General features: G+C 34.8%; 1 protein-coding gene across 5 annotated transcripts in view; it reads right to left on the bottom strand.

Annotated features, from left to right (window-relative positions):
* The window catches only part of kuz (zinc-dependent metalloprotease kuz), a 152,517-nt gene that overhangs the window by 124,329 nt on the left and 5,708 nt on the right, over positions 1-22,480 (bottom strand). For all 5 annotated transcript variants that reach the window (XR_010438066.1, XR_010438065.1, XR_010438067.1 and 2 more), the window contains exon 3: positions 4,907-4,939. Coding sequence is in view for 2 of the 5 variants with exons in the window: in XM_064698273.1 (XP_064554343.1) it covers positions 4,907-4,939 (33 nt within the window). In the remaining 3 variants the exon portion in view is untranslated. The remainder of the gene's footprint in view (positions 1-4,906; positions 4,940-22,480) is intronic.

Here is a 22,480-nt window from a genome sequence, read left to right on the forward strand (position 1 = left end):
AAAAAATTTTTTTTTTTAAAGTTAAGAAATCGGATGTTAATTATAAATGTATACGCTGGATAATTCGATATGCCTTATTAGTTATTAAAATCGATCGAGAAGTAGAAAAAGCATCCGACTGTTTAAAATATTATTATTTTAAATATTTCCTGTTTCAATTAATTGAATTTTTCGATGTGTTTTCTTTGAACATAAATGTTTGGATTAATTTCCTTTTACGTATAGATATTTTATTCAATAAAATATTATTTTGGATTACTGTAAAAAGTGTTAAAAACGCATAATAAACAAATACATTTATTTATAGTTAAAAGTTTTAGAATTCAAACAAACCCAAATTGTGCAAGCTGCCATAATTCAAATTTTTAACAATCTAAGCAATATACACCGTAAAAAAGAAATATGAAAAGGAAAAACCAAAAAGGAAATGCCAAACAATTAGTTAACATAAGAATAGATGCTGCCAATAAACCGCAATAAAAATGCCATAGACATGGCAAAAAGCAGCGTTTCAATAGAAAGTCATTTATGTTAGTACCAAGGAAGACGAAACAATACAGAAAGACCAGGATTATAGAAGGTTATCAGGCAATCAATGCCAAGAGCAAAATTTTGTGCCAAGCTAATTTTTAGTAAAAAAAAAAAAAAACAACAGCAAAAACAAAGTGGATTACAATCCTAGTATATACAACAGACTTTAGTTAAGCCCTGCCCCTAGACAATGGCAAAAAGCGAAGCAGCAGCAAAAGGACTCGCATATTTTCAAGGATATTAAAAGCAAGTTTATCAGCAAACAAAATGCATGCCACACGCAGCTTGTTTTTCAGCTCTAGTCACCGTTGCAGTCAGAGTCGCGTATCCGGCTAAAAGGCAACGGATATGAATATGCCCGAGGGCTATCAGACAGCGTAAATGAGCGTGTATTGTAGATAGAAATTGCTTCGAAGATACACAAGCGCACACGAAACACACAAAAAGCACGGCACAAGAAGCGCTCAAAAGACAAACAAAACGTGGCTAAATGGCAGCTCTCCACATTCCCCTCGGTCCAATCCATGATAGCCACAGCGTCTGCTTTGCCACTGATACGGGCAAATCTGTTTGGGCGTTAAAAGTACAAACTTCTACACAGATCCCCAACCCCCGCTTGGAAAACACAAATACACACACATACCCAAAGCACAGCAAAGTTTTTCCAGAGCTGTTGCTTGGCATTTATGCTGAATCATGATGACAAGTATTGATGCAATGATGATGTTCTTGCATTTGCACAGTTTCACAACTCCAGCGTGACTATAGATTTTTAACAATTTCCATAGAAAATATTGTCCAAGGGTTTGAAAGAAGCCCGTATTTAAAATTATAACACGCGAGAGCTTAAAAATCATACTTTCAAGCTTTATAATGGTTATGTTTGGCATTTTTTTTTTTAATTTCGTGGCTAACTTTATCCCCCTTTCTCCCTTTATTTTATCCTTATTACTGTTCTTTTTCTTAAGATCTTCATACTTAATCTATTTGAGAATTAAGAGCGTAAATATCCTTTTATCCAGTAAAATAAATTCATTTATGTGTTCTTCTATTTTTCTTCGGTCAATTTTCTGTCTTTTTCAGGTTTTTATCTTTTGAGAGATTAATCGAACGGATTCCTATCAATTTTCGATTTTTCTCTTTATCCCTTCCCCCTTGTTGATAATTTCGCTCGTTTCATTCCTTTTTCATACACTCGAATTTCTTCTTATGATTAAGCAACTGCAAAGTCAAAAGGTATGTGTTTATACTTATTGGGAATTATAAGCGCACGCCATACAAAAATTATCTGAGATTTAGTTATATATTAATATAAAATATCTCGCTATAACTAATATTTTATAAATCTGTATTTATGCAATTAATCACTTTCGGGAAAGCCAAAACTTAATATAAACTTTATAATCTTCTTCCCGACGTCTAGACCATTCAATACTCCTCGTATTCTCTATTAACATGAAAGTTTTATAGCGTATAGGGTTAACACCCAATGTCCCGAGGGAGGGTTACAGTAGCACCTTACCTATAAATCGCTCTGGCAATCGAATTCCAATGACTTTCATTTATCTGTGGGCTGGCAGCGGGCTGTAACCATTTCTTCCGCTTCATATTACAAATCTACGCTTGATGCGATTATGGGCGGGAGACAGCAACAAAAACAAGAGAGTGAAGTGAATCCGTGTGCCCTCAAGCGGTACAAGCACTGATATATGTACCATAAAACAGAAAGAAGAAAAAGTAAAGTGCAGACTATCGGTACTGGTAGGGGGGAGGTCATACCACGACCAGTTAATAGCATTGCTCGTCTACGCCCACGCAATCAGTGGAAACATTTTTTACGTTGGTCGAGATACTTTTTAACCCATGCAAAAACACATAAAGACAGCGAAACATGGTTATGCAGTTGGCCAACTTGTTGTGATGCTGCCAAAGGGCAAAACAACATTTCGCTGGGGCTCTGCAAACTACCAAAGTCTGAGTTTTTGGGTTTAGCACTGAACCGTTCCATGTTCAGATGGGTTGCGGTTCGCTGCTCTCACACTATTATGTGTCAAAATTACTCAAATGGAATGGGGGAAAGTGCTTATGCAAGATCTTACCCATAGATCTGTGGACAATATATTCAAATGATTCCTACCATATTTTTATAAATATGTTAATATTTTTTAATATCATTTCATTCATTTTAATATCTTGAAATTACATCCATATATATTTTATATAGATTTTTCTTCATAACCTAAAAATATGAAATATGAAAATATGAAATATAAATATCACCCATTTTCTACGCTTATAAGTGGAACAGTAAAAGTATAAAAGTATAAAAATCTTAAGCCCCATAGCCCTTGAATCCACTCCATGTGAAACAAAATAAGCTAACTTGAGCAAATGCAGGCAATTTTGGGCAACATTTTGGGCCACTGCCCACATAGTTTTCAAGTTAAAGCCTCAGAAAAACAAGTGGTTGGCCAAAAGTTTACCGATTTAACCAATTTTCAGACGCAGCCAAAGCAGCCCACAAAAACCATTACATTGACCGCAACGGGACAGGAACAACAAACGGCAGCAGCAGCTGCTGGCTGTGAATGTTGAAACTGAGGCTGAGCCAGGTCCGTAGGCGTGTCTACAGTTAAACCAGTTCAATGTACAGCGCGTTGGCCAAGTAAAAACTCATCAAACTATATTTTCAATAAATAATGACAGTGAACTGCCAGGGCGGTATGAGCCGGCTGGAGTTGGCCGGACTGCCGGCCATTTTGCTTCTGCCAAGAGCTTCATTGATTTTGTGCCATTGTAGGCAGCCAGCTACTCGAAGCTGGCGGGCAGGCGCGACAGTGAATCATAAAATAAATATAAAAAAAGCTAACAAAAACAAACCCAAGCCAAAAATGTGCGCGTACGTACATTTATGTTCTGTGTCATAGTATGTGTGTGTTGTGCCACGCCCAGTTACCACGCCGTGCAGTATGCAGCGAGCATTTGCATGTGTGGCAACAACTTTGGCAGCACCAGCTCCTGCTTTACCCCACCAGCCGCGCTTCAATTGAAGCCAGCCAGACGACAGACGGACAAGTCAACAACGCAACCTGCATGGACTAGCGGGACTTACAAACGACTGAGACGATTGCAAAGTTGGCCCTAACAACACAGTGGGACCAAGCTAGGAGTACAAGTAATGAAAAAAATATAGTTACCAAAAATAAATGGGTAATAAATTATTTACTCATTTTTTAATGCTGTAACTTATAAAAATCTATAACCTAAATAAATATCACAAGCAATTTATTTTAGTTCACTTCCATGTGAAGATTTTTATATTAACTATAAATACTGTGATGGGTTTTTGAAATGTTTTGTATAAATGTTTGCCATTTTTATGTATTAAGAACCTATTCAAATTTGAATTTGATTTTGACTAATCTTCCACTGTACCGCAATTTTTTTTAAACATTTTTGTCGACACATACGTGTAATAAATTGCACTACAGGGAGCATTCGCAGCCTGGTTGGGGGAAGTGCCGGCGTGTGAATGGTCCAAGAGCGCAGTAAAAGCTGCACATGGAGTTTTTCCGGCCAACATTTAGCGGTCTTTCGGCATTTTCGGCTAGTTTATGGGCCTGGCCCAAGACCGAACCCAAAGCCCCAAACACACAGCTGCAATTTGTTGGCAGGCAATAGGAAGTTTGTATCTATTTTAGCATAGCCAGACTTTTCGTTGGCTTTGTTTTTCTTTTTTTGTAACAACTTATACGAATTATGGTAATATAAATGAACGTCTTAGGCAATTTATGAAATTGTTTATATTTGTAAAAGTGATTAAGCAAAAATGATTCGGACTTAGACAATGTACGCGCTGCGATTATGGGCTCGTATGAGTTATTTTTAACGCTCTCTAAGCCTTCAAAAATTATTGAATAAAAACGTGTTGAGTTTTTTAATGTGGCCTATTAGTATGCGCTAAAAAACTTACGTTAATATTTAATAAGGTTAGCTAGAACATATAACAAAATTATTTAAAACATTCATTTTCATGCAGAGCTAATTATTAAATATCTACGGTATAATTACAAGAGTAGTTCGACATTCACATATTTCTCTACTTAAACCTTTTACCATTTCTCATTGCGCTCTTAAGCGTATTAAATATTTGAGTTACGAGTTTCGGTTTCAGTTTCTGCTTTATACATAGACGGGCACCGCCCGCAAGACTACCCAGTCTTACTTTTGAGTATGTTTGCTTGACAAATTTATGGTTAAGTGAGTGCACACAAGTGCCTTTTTTTTAGGAGTTGGGGTAGAGAGAACTAGCGAGACGTTTGCCATTAAATTGCATTGATAGTCGTAATGTGTCTGGCACAAGCTCGTTGCTTACCTCTTTCAACTCCGGAAATATCTTTTGCGTAGCCTGCAAGTAGAAAGAAAAACAAATCTTTTTAGTAAAACAAAATAATATTTGTGGTATTTTTTAATATTTAGCTAAATGTTAAACGGCACAAAACAAAATGCAAATCAAAAAGGTCAAAACACAGGTTCAAGCAGCCCCACCCAACCACTACCAAAAAAAAAGGGAGTACACGACTTTACCTTGTGCGGCCGACAGGACTCAAGAGTTTTGGGCGCACAAAACCTAAAGTATTCAAATTAAAAACCACTTCAGTGAGTAAACTGCAGCCGGGAAAAATGTTTCCTTCACGACAGAAAAAAAACTTGACGGAAGCCAAAGTTAAGAATTGAGAAAACTCGGTGCCTACCTTGGAATTTAAAGTGCACAGAAATTTTAATTCTTTACAAAACTCAATGCTAAATGCTCAACATTTTTTGGTGGAAATTATAATTTTACTTGGCATAATTAAAAGAAGAAACCAAAGTATACAAAAAGAAGCTTACATAACTATATAGTTTATTGAACTATGCTATTTAATGGACATCTAAGAAAAATATTAACCTTCAAGATATTTTATATAAATTTAGGGGCTTGTGTTTTTTATCAAATTTTTGAAAATTCTTTATCAAGATTCTGTTTTTAGCTACTATTTTTTTTTTTTTAAATTCAATAATCGTAATTTGTAGGATACATTTGCCAACTAGAAAGTAATATACACAAAAAGGAAACGAATTTTTGATACAATAAAACATGTACGTGTCCGGTCAAATGAGCTTCTGCAAGGGATCTTTGAGTTATTAATGGTTTCAGAATCGATAAATCCTGAGGACTCAACCAGGCTTGGCGTAATATCACCTAAGCCAACTGTGTTGTAATAAAAATGTATGCTATTTTTGATTCAATACAATAAACAAACAAAAAAAAAAAAAAAAAAGAAACATTTTAAATGATTTTCAAATTTAAATACATATTTATTTGTGACAATTTACTCGACAGGACGCAAATTGTAAGTGAAAAGTAAAATATTCTCAAATGTTTGACTTATCGAAATAAATATACTATAATTTAATGTGACACATAACACTTTCAACGATAACCTATTACTCAGTGCAAGAGTCACAAACATATGATTTATCAATAAGTGCAATAAGCCCATTACTTTGTAATAGGAAATTGCGATTAATTGGGCTAAGTAATAGTTAAAAATAAAAAACAAAGGAACAGCTATTTTATGAATATTTGATAAGCAATTATGAATAACTGGGCTAACCAGCTAGCTTCGCTTGTTTATTATGGCGCAACAGCACCTTGGCTTATTCATAACTGGTCTCTGGCATGGGATCTTAAGGTTCTCATGTTGGCTAAACTATTCCGATCGCAATCCACCAGCTACGTGGTCTGCCGCTCTGATCACACTTCTTTTAGTTTAATATCTATATACATATTCTCTTATTCACTTGATAAATTATAGTTCTTATGGTCAGCGAGATCACATGCCCGTTTCTTCGCTTCAGAAGCTCGAACCCAACTCTTTTCCCTGTTTTCGTACCTTTCCTTCTGTTACATAAGATACGTCTAACATTTTATCGGCTGCTACAGGCTCTCATCGATATCTCTATCTGGCAGAGCTGCCAGCCCAACATATATGTACCTGTACTTAAAAAACTCAAGACTTTTTTATTCTGAAGAAAATTATCGTTAAATTAGGTAAACTTAATAAAAGAACATTTAGTTTCAAGCTTATATGCAGATAATATAAAAATAATATAATATATAAATATATATATCTATATAATAAAAATAAAAAATTATTATTTATATTAAATTAAATTCTACCAATGTAACTTTTGTTATGAAAAATTTGCTTTTCGATTAATCTTTAATATCACGAAACTCGCATCCTCATAAAATATCAGCGATTTCTCTTTGATGTTATGCATAAATTAATTTAGGTAACATTCTCTTGTTTTTGTGCACGATGCCACAGTATTTTGTCTATTTCAGCTGGGTAAACTATTATTTTTATTTGCATTCGAATTTTTCGATTTGTTTTTTGTTTATTTTGTGCACGTCTAATTAACGCAAAGTTCACATTTGCATACAACACAAATGTTGCGGGGAAATCGGCTGAGGGTGTGGGCAACAATGCGAACAACAAATGAGAATGAGAATGGAATTTTGCTTTAATTGCAAAAAGCCAAAATGTGAAAATTATTTTGCACAATTTTTGGAATAGGTGGAAGAGCGAGACGTGTTTTACAAATTACCACCAACTAAATTATTGTTATCTGTTCGTGTTACCTGTTGTTGTTGTTCTCGTTGTTATTTTGTTGTTTTTTTTGCATGTTTTGCAACATTGGCCAAATGAACATTAAATAATATTAATAATAATTAGTTATTATACAATGCATGTGTATGTAAGTGCTATTATTATTTATTTGTATAGGCGTGACTCACGCGAGTTAATGCATTGTCGGTTAATTGACTTTAAATGTTTTATGTGGAGGCTGCCGCTGGCCAATTACATTTCGCCTCTGCAATTGGCGAGTATTAAAAATGACCACACGAAGTTGTGCAAATAACTAAAAATTATTTTTGCTAAATATAATCAATGCTATCAAGGTGTTATCAGGTGTTAACCATTCAACAGCATGCGTGTTCCGTGAGAAACTGCACGGGTAAAGCAAACAAACAAATATCTACGATATATTAAGATGTAATTGTCTATCGATAAATATTGAAATATGTTCGATAAATTGAACATATTTAAGAATAAATAAATTATCAGTTTGTGAACAATTAAAGAAATTAATAAATTATCGGCACGCATATTCCGCTGAATGCAATTGTTAATATATTATATAAACATCTATTAGAGTATCTTCACAGTAAAAAGAACTTAAATCGATATTCAAATATTTTGCATTCGATATAATGTTCAGGTACATATATTAAAGTAAATTTGGTTTCAATATTATCTATACTGTACTATATTCTCATACGAATATATCGATAAGCAACTCGATTGCCGATAAAATGATTGCCACAAAATATATGAGTATTTACTACTTTTTAGATAAACTCACATACACACACTTACACATATAGACTTAATGTACATAGTCGCTTTTGTCAGAGTTTTGCGTGCCTTTGCCCACATTTTTTCTCTTCATTTGCTTTTCACATGTGCACTTTCTTTGATCCTTTGATCACAGACAGGATAAAATGGCAGTTCCACTCATCATTTTTTCCATTCCTCTCTATATGCCCCACTCTTTCTCACAAGCACATTTACACACACACAGACACAACAAACTGCCAACGGCCATAAAATCTGTAGCTGAAAAACTAATTCATTTCAGATTTTAATTCATTAGATTTTTTCTTCCTTTTTTTTTTTGTTAAATGGTTGCGGCCAGGAGAACGAGACAGTCTTTTGTGTCGCTGCCTTGCCGGCATTTTAGCTGCGGGCGCAGCCATCAACCCCACCAGCCCCCCAACCTTTAGTTTTTAAAAAACGATGCCGACAAACTGCATACAAAAGCTGCAGTAGAATGTCAAAGTGGTATGCAAAAGCTGCCATGGTATGCGCTGTATCACATGTGTGTATGTGTGCAGCTGTCTGTGCATCTGTGTGTGCATGTGTCTGAGCAGTAAATTACTAGTAAATCCAGCGTGTGCACTCAAGCCACCATTTATTTTAACTGCCAGTCGCTAAGTAATTGAATCAAGTTTCTCCGGCTCACTTCCAACAAGTATGCAGCCCAACTTTAAGCAGGAGTCTTCTGTGAAGAACAACTTTAAAAGAACACAAAATTCCTCGATGCTTTTTCAAAATAAAAATATATTTGCAATTAGTTCAAATTGTTTTAAATTTTGAGACTAATGCTAAATAAAAAACATACCAATTTATATTATTATAATATGTAAAAAAAACTGAAAAAGTCTGACTAGTTTAATATAATTTCTATATATTTAAAACATTTGTTAAAAGTCCTGTGTCACAATTGTCTTTTTACACCCAATTTGACTAATCAACTCTCGGTAGACTCTTATGCACAAAAAAAGGAGAAGAAAAACAGCGACTTAAATAATTCAACTTAACGCTTGAGAGCTAGCAAACAATTTCCTACATCATTTCACTTTTTCTCCATGTCTCTCAGACTTGCATGCGCATATTTAAATTAGAAGAGGACGAGACGAAAAGTTGAGCAGCTGCCAACTTCATTTCCAATGCAATTTAACTAATCGTGCATGGCAAACGAACAGTTAGAGCAAATATATACGTACATGTATGAGCGGAGGGGACCACATTGCGTATACGCAATGGGAAATGTGCACTGCCAAGCTGGCGTTGGTTTAATTATAATTTACAAGGAAATATATGGATTGCGCCGGTAAGCGGGTGTGTGTGTGAATTGTCAGTAGCATGCGTGAGACATTCATAGCTTCATTAATAATAATTGCTGAAATTCCATAATCATGTATAATAATGCCCATATGGGAGAGAATGGAAGAATGGGCTTGCCAGGCCATTTGGTCAGCTCCGCCTCGTAACATTTACTTTAAAATACGTGTGGCAGACAATGTGAAAATTATAAAATATAAAATAAAATCAGAAATCATCAAGGCAAAGCTGCACGGCCAGAAGATACCCTGTTAATTGTCTGATCATTATCAAAAATGGAAAGCCATTTTAAACTTTAAATCACATTCAAAACATTGGAACTTGGTAATCGACAGTTAATCAACTTTGGAGATACGGACTAATTATCGATATCTACATTGGCTCGTCTATTGATTCATTTACTTGAAGTAGCCGTAAACATCTCCTTTAATCGGTTACCTACATTTGCACAACTATATTATGCTCTTTATTCAGGTTACAGGGTATGTAAAAAAATAAGGAATATGTGTGCCATCGTTTCGGTCGTTGTGTTGCGGTCTGTGTATCGCCTCGGAGCAGCTGTGGGTTGTAGTTGCTGGAACGCGTTGTGTATTGTAGCTGTTGTTGTGGTTGTTGTTGTTGTTGTTGTTGTCAACGTTGCCACAATGGCAACCAACTGCACATTGCGCAAATGGCGTGGAAATTAAATTGTATTAAGTAATAAATGTTTAAAGCTTGTGCATTGTGCAATGTTAATGTTTATTGAGCTACGGCGGGGGAGGAGAGAAACTATGCAGTTGCGGCTGCATTTCCCTTGCGCTGCACTGTGGAACAAGCACATATAAATAAGCGTAAAATAAAGCTTATGTAAAGAATTAAGATGTACCTAAAGTAATCTTATTATATTTTCGAGGAGAACAAATTTTTTTTTTTTTAAATAAATTATTTAGTAATAAAGTAAAGTTAAAACCATAAAGGAGCAATTTAGGTAGTTCAAAAAATAAAATACAATTAATACGTATACCAAATGGAAGTTAACTCAATTGTTCAATAAAATATTTCCAATTGCTGCATTCGATTTTCATTTAATATTGTTTTATGGTTAACAGAAAAACTGTAAATCTAATGTAGATTATTTTGCAAATAATTATTTTATTTACCTAACGTGCAAGCTTCGAATATTTAACTCTTGTAATAATTTATTTCCAATCTCTTTAACAAGCTGTGCCTGCACCACTATGCAATGTCTGTGCAGCTGCTCAAGGCATTAGCTTAAGGCTATTACAGGCCAAGACACCAATTTGGCTTTGCCGAAGCCCGTGGAGCAGATGTGGGGAGCAAATGGGTATTTCAATTGTGTTCGCAACTTCTCAAACTTCTGTTTTTGTTGCTGTTAAAGCGAGCATTTTGCTGGTAAACGCAGCTTTTTGCTCAGTTTAAAAATATAATCGAAAAATACATTAATTTTCCATTTAACTTGACTTGCATATATTTTAAAAATTGTTTAGTCTTAGTCACACTTAATAGCTCGCTAAACTGAACGATATTCATATATAGTATATCTAATGTGTATAATATCGATGCATGTTCGTCATTATTTTCTCTCGGAAATTTTCTGTTCATTTTAAATTTCTATATTTATCGATGTATGCTGTAATATAATTTAAATTAACCCAATCCACATTTAATATATGCAAGCAGCTTAATTGTATTATTGTCATCTCTAAGTCATCGTTGGATGCGGTTTTAAATCTCTATTATCGAACGGCATTTGCTTTCAAGAGTTTTGTTGCTTTTGTGGTAATTTGAGACCGCACAAAAACGGATTATAAATCAATTGCAACCCCTTTGGGAGTACAACGCTCGCCAAGAGGGTAACCTACCCTACAATTTAACCCCTAAATAGCCCACATAAATAATATATTAATAACAGCCACTTGAAATCGTGTGCCCCAACAGCAAAAACCAACCCACCAACAGTCCAAACATGACTGGCACAGTGAAACATTTTTGGAGAGCACACTTCAACAGCAGCCGTCGCGTCGCGTCGTGTCGTGTTGCGTTGCGTTTGGGTCGCTTTATTCTCATATTGCAGAAAACAAAGGCGTAATTCAATTAAGTTTTTCCATGATGTACAAAGCCCCGACAGAGCCGACTAAAAACAGACAGTCAGAGCGACAAGTGGCCAACTGAGAGGCACACACAAATAATTGCCTTATAAAGCAAAATACACAAAAAAAAAAATTAACAAAAGAAACTTATATATTTATAGCCAGGCGCTCGACCAGAGCGAAAAATGAAAATCGTAGCCACGAACAAATCAGATTTATTAAAATTTTCAGGCTTGACTTACATTTTGGGTCATGAACTATGTGAAACTTAATAATAAAAAAAATAAACATTGACCAAAACGTTTAAGAGATTGGCCAACATCTGCCGCAGAAACTTGAAAAATAAAGCTTATTGAAATATAATCTATATATTCTTCTATATATAATAAAAAATAAACTTATATAAGCGTTAATTTATTGTGTTTTTTTTTTTTATTTTAAAGTCCTGGCTATAAAGTTTTTAGGTCTAGTTGGGGTTAATATGATTTATTGAGGCGATTCACCTTAGAAACTCTACATTTTCATTCCTAGCAGGTATATATAGGATATATATTATAGGCGGCTTTTTTCTTAGTAAGTGAATTCGACTGGGACCTAAAAAATCAAAACCTAGCCTAAGTGATTCATAACAATTCACTAGTAAAAATCGCTTGGACACTCTCTATCAAAATGTATCTAAAATTTAAACAATAGCTTGCATTTTTCAATGAAATTGCTAAAAAATAAACTACTTTCCAAATTTGCCAAGCATAACCACAAGCGCTCAATCATAAGTTTTAGACGGTTCTTCATGCTTTCCCCCATGATAAACAAAATCTTCCTGCCATTGAATACTATTTTAAGCCAATTTGGTTTGCGTTGTTATGTAGCGTTTAATGACAGCTGCGCATACCAAATTTCAGCTCCTTAGCTCATACTTCTTCAAGGATATGTCCCAATAGACCTATTACAAAATTATTTTCTTGACCTCTCTCAAAATTTGTTGGTAGCGCGTTAATCTTGATAGTTTCGCAATCTGTTGCTAATGCCATTTTTCAAGTACATACAAAAAAGATGTTAATTGTGATGATGCCACGCACTTTGAGAGGAAATGTCAGTCAGTCAGTTGAGCTTCGGACTCGGTTCGTTTGGGTTCAGTTTTGAGCTCCCTGCACATGGCACATAAATCACATTTAAATGAACTGAAGCGTGCGCCTGGCTGACTTTATGGCGCTGTCCCCCCCCAACAATTGTTTGGTAATCGTTTTGACCAAATATTTTACGCATATGTATGTATGCGCTGCATACAATACAATACTTTATATAGAATGTTGAAATAAAGGGCAAAAATAGAGTAAAATGGTTTCCCGGCTGCAATCCGTGCAATTGGGCGTGCCCTCCCTTTTTATGGTACTGTTTGTTCGGTTTTCTTTTTCCTGCGCCTATTTAATTCAATTGATCCTTTTTTTATATGCATTGTTTGCAAAGTTCAAATAGAAAGGCAGCGATGAGAGAGAGAGAGAGAGAGAGAGAGAGAGAGAGAGAGAGAGAGAGAGAGAGAGAGAGAGAGAGAGAGAGAGGAAGTGAGAGGGAGAGCGAAGAGAGAAATTGAGATGGAACAGCAAAAAGCTGCAATCCGATTTAAGCGAATTTACATTTAAATGTCGGCTTTGTCAAGTCAACCAAATTCCCGAAACCAGAATAGAGTTTAAAAAACAAACTAGACAAACTCAGATACTGCTGGCATACAGAAACCCATGTTATATAGCTCTTTTTGACTCAATCGAACTTTTTTGGCTACAATTTTCCAAAAAACTACTTTTAGTGCTTAGTCGTGTCATATTAGAAAATTACATATAAATACAATTGTATATGGAATGATAAAATTCTAACAATACAGTCTTACTGTAACATTTTCCTTTTATATTTTTTTTTTGATTACAGAACATGCAAATTTCGTTCGGTTCTTTTGTTTTTCATGTTAAAAGTTAAATGAAAACACATTCATACAACACTTAGTTGAAGCCATATTGAAGATTTTTATTTCAATCCGCATGCAAATGTAAAATATAAATAAAAGTGCCAAAAAGTTATTGATAGAGCAGCTCTTCCAACATGAAAAAATATTCATATTTATAAATGTTTGTTGATCGGTGAACATAAATATCAAATATTTGTTAAACTCAACGAAACGTAAATAGATTAATATATGTACATAAAATACGAATGTGTGCGCTGTGCGTCGATTTTTTTTAGACACTGTGCAATGCCACTAATTGCCAGTGCGTCAACGGCGGCGTTGCTGTCATTGACTTGGATTTTCCACAAAAACCGGAAATTCGAAACCCGAAATAGCAGCAGAGACGAAGAAGAGGCAGAACACGAAAAAAAAACCTTGCCGTGAAGGGTAGCAAATTGTTAAGAACGCGTTTCCACCACGGCCTTGACACCATGCTGAACATGTGCGTTCGCACTGAGCCAAGCATTTAAGCCACACACGAGCGCCTCAAGACACATGCGACCCGGCCCGCTCGCATTACAATTCTCAACACTCGACACCAACAAATTTATAACTCGGCTGAAATTGCCAGCCAAGCGCAATTTCATAAAAATGAAATTTTAGTAGCTGCGACTCGTGTTCAATTTACTGAAACATCTGATAAAATCAGTTAGAAAATGAAATAAACGCAATAGCAAAGTTATCATTGGGTTTGTCGAACATCAAATACACTTTAGATTGGGACAGATGTAATCTAATTTTTATTTCAATATATGATCTGATATTAACAATAAAACTATTGATATTCGAATAACACACACAAAATATCAGTTTTCACTTTATGAAAAATTGGTCTTATGTCAGCTGTACTTGTATTTACAACTGATAGCAAAAGTTAATTTGTACTTAAAATTTGATCAAAATATCTGCGATAGAGAATTAATTCACATAGGCATAGTCAGGCGAACATTGTTATATGAACTCGTTATCCTGATCTATGTATATTTTATTTTATTTAAAAATATATTTTATTTTATACATATTTTATTTTATTTTATATATATTTTATTTTAAATTATTTTATTTAATGTATTCCACATTTCCGGACAAACTCATAATACCCGCTACAAGCTTATTAAAAAATGGAATTCTGTTTGGCATTTTTCAAAAGAACCCGAAACTTAATAAATTTCCCTCTCTTTAACCCTTTTTGTGGTTTGGCCCCGGTTGATTGCCGCTCGTTAATCAATTTTATGTAAATCAAATGAACATTTTTCGACGGGGTGAAACGTTTTGCGGGCGAGGGGCGCGGCAAAAGAATGAAATATTTTTGAAACTTGAAGCTTATCGGAAATTATTTAGCAAAATTGAGCCAAACGCCACTTTTCAAATAGAAAAAAGGGCGACTAGGAGCTGATTGATAAGTCTGGATATAAAATGGATTAAGCTGAAAGTGAAAGACATTTACAATTTGTTAAAGCTTGATAGATATAAAGATTAATGATAGAATTTAAATATTTCAATGAAATTTCATTTTAAGAATTTAAATCGTACATTAAAAATGGCCAGATATTTTTTATTTATGTCCATTTATGTGCGTCACAGATATCTATAATGGTTCACCTTTTTACCGAATCCCAAAAATTCCTTTAACTGTGCATAGGTAAGCAGCACAAATTGCGTTGTCGATGGGTCGCACCATCAAAAATATTTTGCCACAACTCACGGAATTGAAGTTGGGGTCGGGGTTTGACTTTGGCATAACAACCGCAACGACAACAACAACAACAACGACGACAATTATTATTAACAGCAATCAGTTGTGCCGTGCTATGCACACAATGTGCACCCTAAGGCGAAAGGGAAGCGACGAGCAGACACAGATACAGATGCAGACACTGATTCAGATACAGATACAGATACCGCCACAGTTACAAACACCGACGCAGCGGTAGACATCCGAGACGATAGCTATGAGCATAATGAGCAGCATTAAAACTAATGAAAATAAACTTTGCCACACAGATACAGACAACGCAGCAGCCGAAGAGGCAGCAGCTGGAGCAGCGGCAGCCACACAATGCCCAAAAAAGCGCGCAGCACAAAAAGTCGACGACTCCTCAGCAACAGCAGCAGACAATAAAAATAAAAGCAAAATTGCCAAAAACAACCCCCCAATCCCTTCGGTCTATATATGCGCCCAGCCCTCTGGCAGCAGGCATAACCCCAAGTATAAGAAAATTGCGAGACAGACACAAAGTGGAAAACGCATAAAGGCGAAGGCAGCAGCCGGAACAATGAAGTGCCAGCAGGCAACAACAGCAGCAGTCCAAAGAGCAATAAAGACGAATTCTAAATGCCCTATATACCTAAATAATATAATGCGAATTGATATTGAATAATTCGGAACGAAGTTATTTAAAGAGAAGAGCCATCTTCGAGCTTTAAGGTAGCTTTAATATATTTAGCACAATAAACCAATAAAACTTTACAATTTTCGATCCAAATGCTTTACAAACGATTGCAACATAATCGAATATATCTAAATAACCTAAGCGCTAAGTAAGTCTAATTTTCTGATAAAGTTTAGTGTAAATAACGAATTTCCAACATATTTAAAGTTAGTTAGAGCTTATAGGACTCTTTATCTAATTAAATTAAATGAAATCAAAATTTTATTATTCTCTCTATAAACTTTAACTTGTGATATAAGATTGATATCTTTTTAGCAAATACAATTTAAAGAATGCCTTTAAGGCTTTATAACTGTTATACTGTTATGTTCATAAACTGTTACCAAAATCGATATCCAAAGCTTAGATAAAATCACTTAATTTTATTAACCTTAAATTTAGTTATCATAAATTTACAAGTTGCATTAATTCTTTGAAAAGTAGAAAACGTTTTGAAAACTGTCTTCAAGATGCGAAATTACATTTAAAACAACTTTTGATATACTTATGGTATTTGTATAGTCATTAAATATGTTTTATTAGTATCTGTCAGATAACCCACAACATCTTCCATTGGAAAGAGTATTTTATGTTAAAAGCCTTGGCGCACAGTTAAAGATACACACAAGACGAGAAGAAGAAACATTGAAAAGCAATTTTTTTTTTGTTCCTTTTTGTTGATGGAGCCAAAGTTTTCTCAACTGCACGTGAAACTATTTGGCGCCAGTTTACGTAAAATGAAAATGAAATACATTTATTAATGTGCCCCTCTTCCAGGCAAAAGCCAACAAAAAAGATAGAACCTGGCTGTGCACCTTGTCGTATCTTTGGGCCAACAAAATGTATCTGCGTGTGGCAACAAAAATAAATGCACATAATTTGCCGTGTGTTAAATGAAAGTCACCGAACAGCTGTCTGCACTTTAATGCCAGATATTGTGCGGGAGGGTGGCGATAATCCGACTGGTTCTAGCATATACCCTGTAAGCTTCAAGGTATCTAGCTTAGGGCTATTAATACAGACGGAAATCAGTAGATAAAATATATAAGTTATATTTTCTTTTAATTCCATAAAAATCAGCGAGAAAACAAAAGTTAAATAAATCAATTATTTTGAAAAAATAAAAGTGCGACATAGAACAGATGAATAAAAAGAAAAAAAATTAAAATATTATTTTAAAAATATATGAATAAAGACCAAACATTCACCTCGAGCCAAACAAACCCAGTTTTAATATTACTGACGGATAAATTACGTTCAAATTTTTACGTTACAATTTTTAATCTATAGATATATTTTTCTATATTCTGTTTTTTTCAGAAAACCCAAAAAATGTTAAGCTAACATAGTAATAATTTTTTAAGGCATGGTCGTAAGTAGACTATTACAAGTTTTATTCTATTTATAATATTATATAAATATTTGTTAAATGATTATTGATCGTATATTTTTTCTTTAAGTGCAGAACAGCGCATTTTGTAGTCGCCCAGCCCATCGGAAGGACATTTTTGTTTCCTTGTGTTTTTCTCGGTATTTCCTCAGTCACATTTCGCATTCGCATCTATGGCTAAGAGTCTGTGCATAATGTATCTGAATGTGCGCAATGTCCAATGTTTGTTTGTGTTTCTCGCTCGTAACTCGACTTGACTTTCATTATTCACTCCCTTAGGCTGTTCCCTTTTCTCCAGCTGGGAAAGTTTTGTGTGCCTTTGTCTGCCGTCTGTTTGTTTGTTTATTTGTTTATCTGCGTGGCTTGTGGCTTGCCGCGTTGCTTTAATAATTTAATTAAATTTTTTTCGGCATTCTCTATCCGAGGCACTTTGATTGTTATTTTGGCCATTCGGCATAATGAGGCGGCATAATTTGCACATAAAAGCTAATTTAGGCGCATTTTTAGTCGGCAGCTTCCTTATTGAATTACATAGAGTTGGCCCAGATACACACTCACACCAAAACTCGTTGGGTTACCTCAACATAGCGCAGATTTTTGCCACACTTCCCATCAAAATGAAGCTAAATTCAAATATAGCAAACGGTGCCACAGGCACTGTAACCCTCCTACAAATATATCTCAATGGCAACCGCAACAACACCTATCGCCTCGTAGGAGCAAACGGTATCTGAAATAATGTATTTTGCGCTTTGGGCTAACGAAATGCCAAACACCAGAAAGGCAAGTGGAAATGGAGCTTAAAAATCGATTAGGGATTGAAATGTTGAGATTTGAAAATGCGTTGGGGCTACGTCAAAAAAAAAAAAAGAATAAATGTAATCTCTTTTCCTTCAATATTTAAGTCTACAATTTTATTTTAATACAGTTTTGATTTATTTTTTTAAAGCATGAAAACGTTTGGGATACTTATATTCAAATTTTGTCATCTTGAAACCTTAGAATCGAATAAATCTGATACACTAACTTTAGAAGTTTATGTACTACTAGCGGGTATAACCCGGCCTTGCCCGTGGCACGTATGTTATAAAATCAAAAAAGCTTTGAAAATGATTTTGAAACTGATCGGACGGGAATCAAACAACTTTTATGCAAATCGGAAAACTCTTAAAATTCACCAAAAAAATCTTAAAAATGCATTTTCCACCGAAGGAGTTTAGATTTTGCCAGAAATGTGAAACACGTCTCTAATGATTTTTCTTATAGATCCTTGGAAATAAATTTGAACACTAAACGTCATCCACAAAATCTTCGAACCCCATTTGCACCAAGGAGGGATGGATTTTTCAAAAAGTGTGAAACACCCCTCAAATGATTTTGAATATAGATCTTTGAAAATGAGTTTGGGGCCGATCGGATGGTAAACAAAAAACTTTCATACAACCGTTTTCCGCCAATATACCACTGTTGCGGGTGGAATTTTCCAAATCGCTAAAATACGTGTTTATTAAGTTCTTATGTAGAGCTTTGAAAATAAGTTTGAAGCAAATCGGACACAACTTAAAACTTCGCCCAAAAAATCTTTAAATCGCATTCCCCCCGAAGAAGTTTGAATTCTGCGAAAAGTGAGAAACACGTCTCAAATGATTTTTCATATAGATCACTGGAAATGAATTTGAGCTCGAAACGTCACCCACCAAATCTTTGACCTCCATTTCCACCAAGGAGGAACGGATTTTTCGAAAAGTGTGAAACACCCCTTAAATGAATTTGAACAAAGATCTTTGAAAATAAGTTTGGGGCCGATGGGATGGTAAACCAAAAAGTTACATACAAACGTTTTTCGCGATTTTTCCACACTTGCGAGTGGAATTTCCCGAAACCCCGTCTTAACGTGCACCTACATCACATAAGGTAACTACAGCTTCCTAGCTCTTACGGTTTGGGCTGTGCGTTGATCACCAATCAGTCAGTCAGTCAGTCAGTCAGTCAGTCAGTCAGTCAGTCAGTCAGTCAGGACAAACAGTTTTATATATAGAGATAGAAATTTGTAGAAAAATTTTATTTCATGTTCTTTCGAATGAATTAAACAAATTTGTTTTTCTAAGAGACTTAAAACAAGTCTAAGATTTGAAAAAGTATTCGAACTCCTCCAATTTTAGAAGGCGTCTAGCCAGACGATTTAAATGTTTTTCAAGCCTAAATCACAAATCTCTATTTACATTTTCAACATGTTATTCACATGTTTTGTAATAGATATAAAATACAATTTATAATATTCTGCCAGCTCGTCTGCCAGCAGTGCCTGACATTTTTATTTTTAGGTATTCCGAATTCGAAACTATATACTCAAGAGTTTAAAAGACTCGATAAGATGAACCACTTTCATAACAAGCAAAGTTAATTACAATCTTTGTAACTTATTGAGTCCTTAAATACGGCAATTTGATTATGAAATAAGAAGCGTCAAAGTTATGAAAGGCTGAATATGCTCTCATATAAAGGAAAATAAAACAAATATCAAGCTGAGATCTAAGCAACTAAATAGAATTCATGCCAGAATCAAATGCGTGGTTATTTATTATAGCCACCCGCTTTTTGGCATATCTGGCGTTGACTTAGTAACCGCATTTACGCATCCTGCGACACTTAATTCAAATACAATTGCCAGGATAACCAAAGCAACGCAGTTGCCCCTTTTATGTGCGCTCAAGCCGTACAAAAATAAACGACAAGAAAATATCACATTTCTAGGGGGGATCACAGAGCATTGCAATTGTGAGTCGCAGGATTCATCCTGTTACCTGTCACGGCTAACGACGCACACGTGTAAGTTGTTGGCCCCCCCCCCCCCCTGCCAGAACTCTTCCGGTTAAACATTACTTTTAGAGCTTGTCAGGCGTTTGGCAGCGCTATTTAGAGCAAGTCACGCCCTTTTATTAAAGCCACTCATCAATTTTGAAGCACCGCCCAAAGCGCTTGACATGATATGCAGCCAGCTTAAAGGATTTATCAGCACAGTATTCAGATATGTATATAATATATGCATATGTGCGTTACACTAAATGTCAACTGGCATTGCATATCGAGTGCTGACTGTAACACATTTACAGCATAGCTGGCGCATGTATCTGCCAGATACAAAACAAATAGCTGCAGATATATTGGGCCAGCAGTCAATCATACGTGGAAATCGAAAAGAAAAAACAACGGAGGAAATGGGGCCATAACAGCAGCTAGAAATGGGCGTGTGCCAATGACAGTGGGCGGTGGGTGTGCTCGTGTGTGTGTGTGTGTGTGCTTCTGTGTGTTTGCCCTTTGTTATTCGGTTGCACTTGACACGTACCGCAAATAAAAACAAGAAAGAAAAGTTAACTTCGGCTCGCCGAAGCTGAAATGCCCTTACCAGTAGACAACAGTGGAAGCAAATAAGTTGAAACTTGCTTAATTAGGAATTGTCGAGATAAGGGAATCAGTTACAGTTATATATAATTACATATATATTATCTACAGCAAACAGGAAATATTTGACTAAAGTTCACAAAGATATCGAAAGACGAAGATGATTGTTAATAAAGCGATATTGACCTAATAAAGAGTATATAAAATAACTAAAAGATTATGAGTAAGGGTATTAATCGCATTCTTAAAATGTAAAAAGTTTGTCTGAAATGAATGACAATTGCCATTGTCTTCATTTCAGGGCTCCTCCCCCCAAGCCCGTCAACTCATATGTGATTTATGACAAATTGCCATCGCCTTACACAATATATATCCATATCGGACACATACCATATAATATACAATTCTTTAAACGCAATTCACCAGCTGCTTATCAATAAAAACAACTAAATGTTGGGTAAACGGCAGCTGCACTTCGAGATTTCCCCTGCGGTTTGCCACATTTAAAACGGCAGCACTTATAATCGCCTGTGTGTGTGTGTGTGTGCGTATACTTATGGCAATTAGTGTATAAGCTTTATGTGAAATTTCATGACGCATTGTCAATTCGTTGACATTCTAATCAAAATTGCAACTGGCGTTGAGCTGTTAATGTTGTTTCCATTGATTCAATCTATAACTCAAGCTTGGTATCTTTATTATATTAGTATTATTAAATTATTAAATTAAATCTAAATATGGCCTGCATCAGATGCAAAGATTTATATATTTATTTATATTGTTTAATGGTTGAACCGAAAGCTTATCATGTTTAACACTTGTGTTATTAACAAATGAGAATTTCACAAAGAGCTAACTAAGACTGAAGCTGTTAAATTCCTTGTGAAACATAATATATTTAAATTTACATTCAATGTTCATTATGATTGTAAATAAAAAAAAATCTTTGAAATAATATATTTATTTCTTTAAACCTCAGTAACATTTATCTTTCTATCGAACGATTAACTTTACTTTAAATATTTGTAGAAAAAATTCAACGCATTGGATTATCACATAGAACGCTTTTTGAATTTCGTATGCGAATAAAAGTTTGCTCGCAGTTAGCAGCGTACTAGGCATTCGATTTGTAATACCTCAATTAGTCATTGAACTTTAATCTGAGCTCATAAAAAATTAATTCTATTTTTACAATTCATTCAAGTTTGATTTCCCTCGAGTCTGTGAAAAAAAAACTGCGATTACATCAAAATTTGCTTTTGTATTGTTTTTGCTTCGCTTAATTTATGCGAATTAAAAAGAAAAAACTTGTATATAATTTATGTCACTTGTGTATTTATGTATTCAGGCGTTTGATTACAACAAAATGTTTTCAAATATTCGTTTTTTTTTGCTCTTGTTGTTGTAATTAACAAAAGCAAATAGATTTTTGTTATTAATAAATGCAATCGTTTACAGCAATTGGTTTTCATTCCTTATACAAACAAAAAGACAGCGCGCAGTACTTTTTGCATTTTATTCAATTAATCAATAAACAAATGCACATAATTGAATGTCATTCTTTGGGTGCTACATTCACAGCCTAACAATTATTCATTAGAAATAACATTTTTGTAATCGGTCATCGGAAGCTCCCTAGTTTTAATCGAGTTTTCATATTCTTGTCTTCTCGTCAATTTATTCATCTTGGATATTTCAGTTAGTTCGATTACATTATTCCCGGTTCTGGCACTCGTGTCCATTTTAATATCTCCTCCATGTTCTCTTTTAATGCCTGCCTTCAAGCGTTTCTGATTCTTATTAAACATCCCACAGCTTTTTTACGGTCTCTCCAAATGTTT

This window comes from Drosophila montana, unplaced genomic scaffold (assembly GCF_035044405.1).
Source record: "Drosophila montana isolate Dmon_TW-CO22-7 unplaced genomic scaffold, ASM3504440v1 contig_402_1, whole genome shotgun sequence".
NCBI lineage: Eukaryota > Metazoa > Arthropoda > Insecta > Diptera > Drosophilidae > Drosophila > Drosophila montana.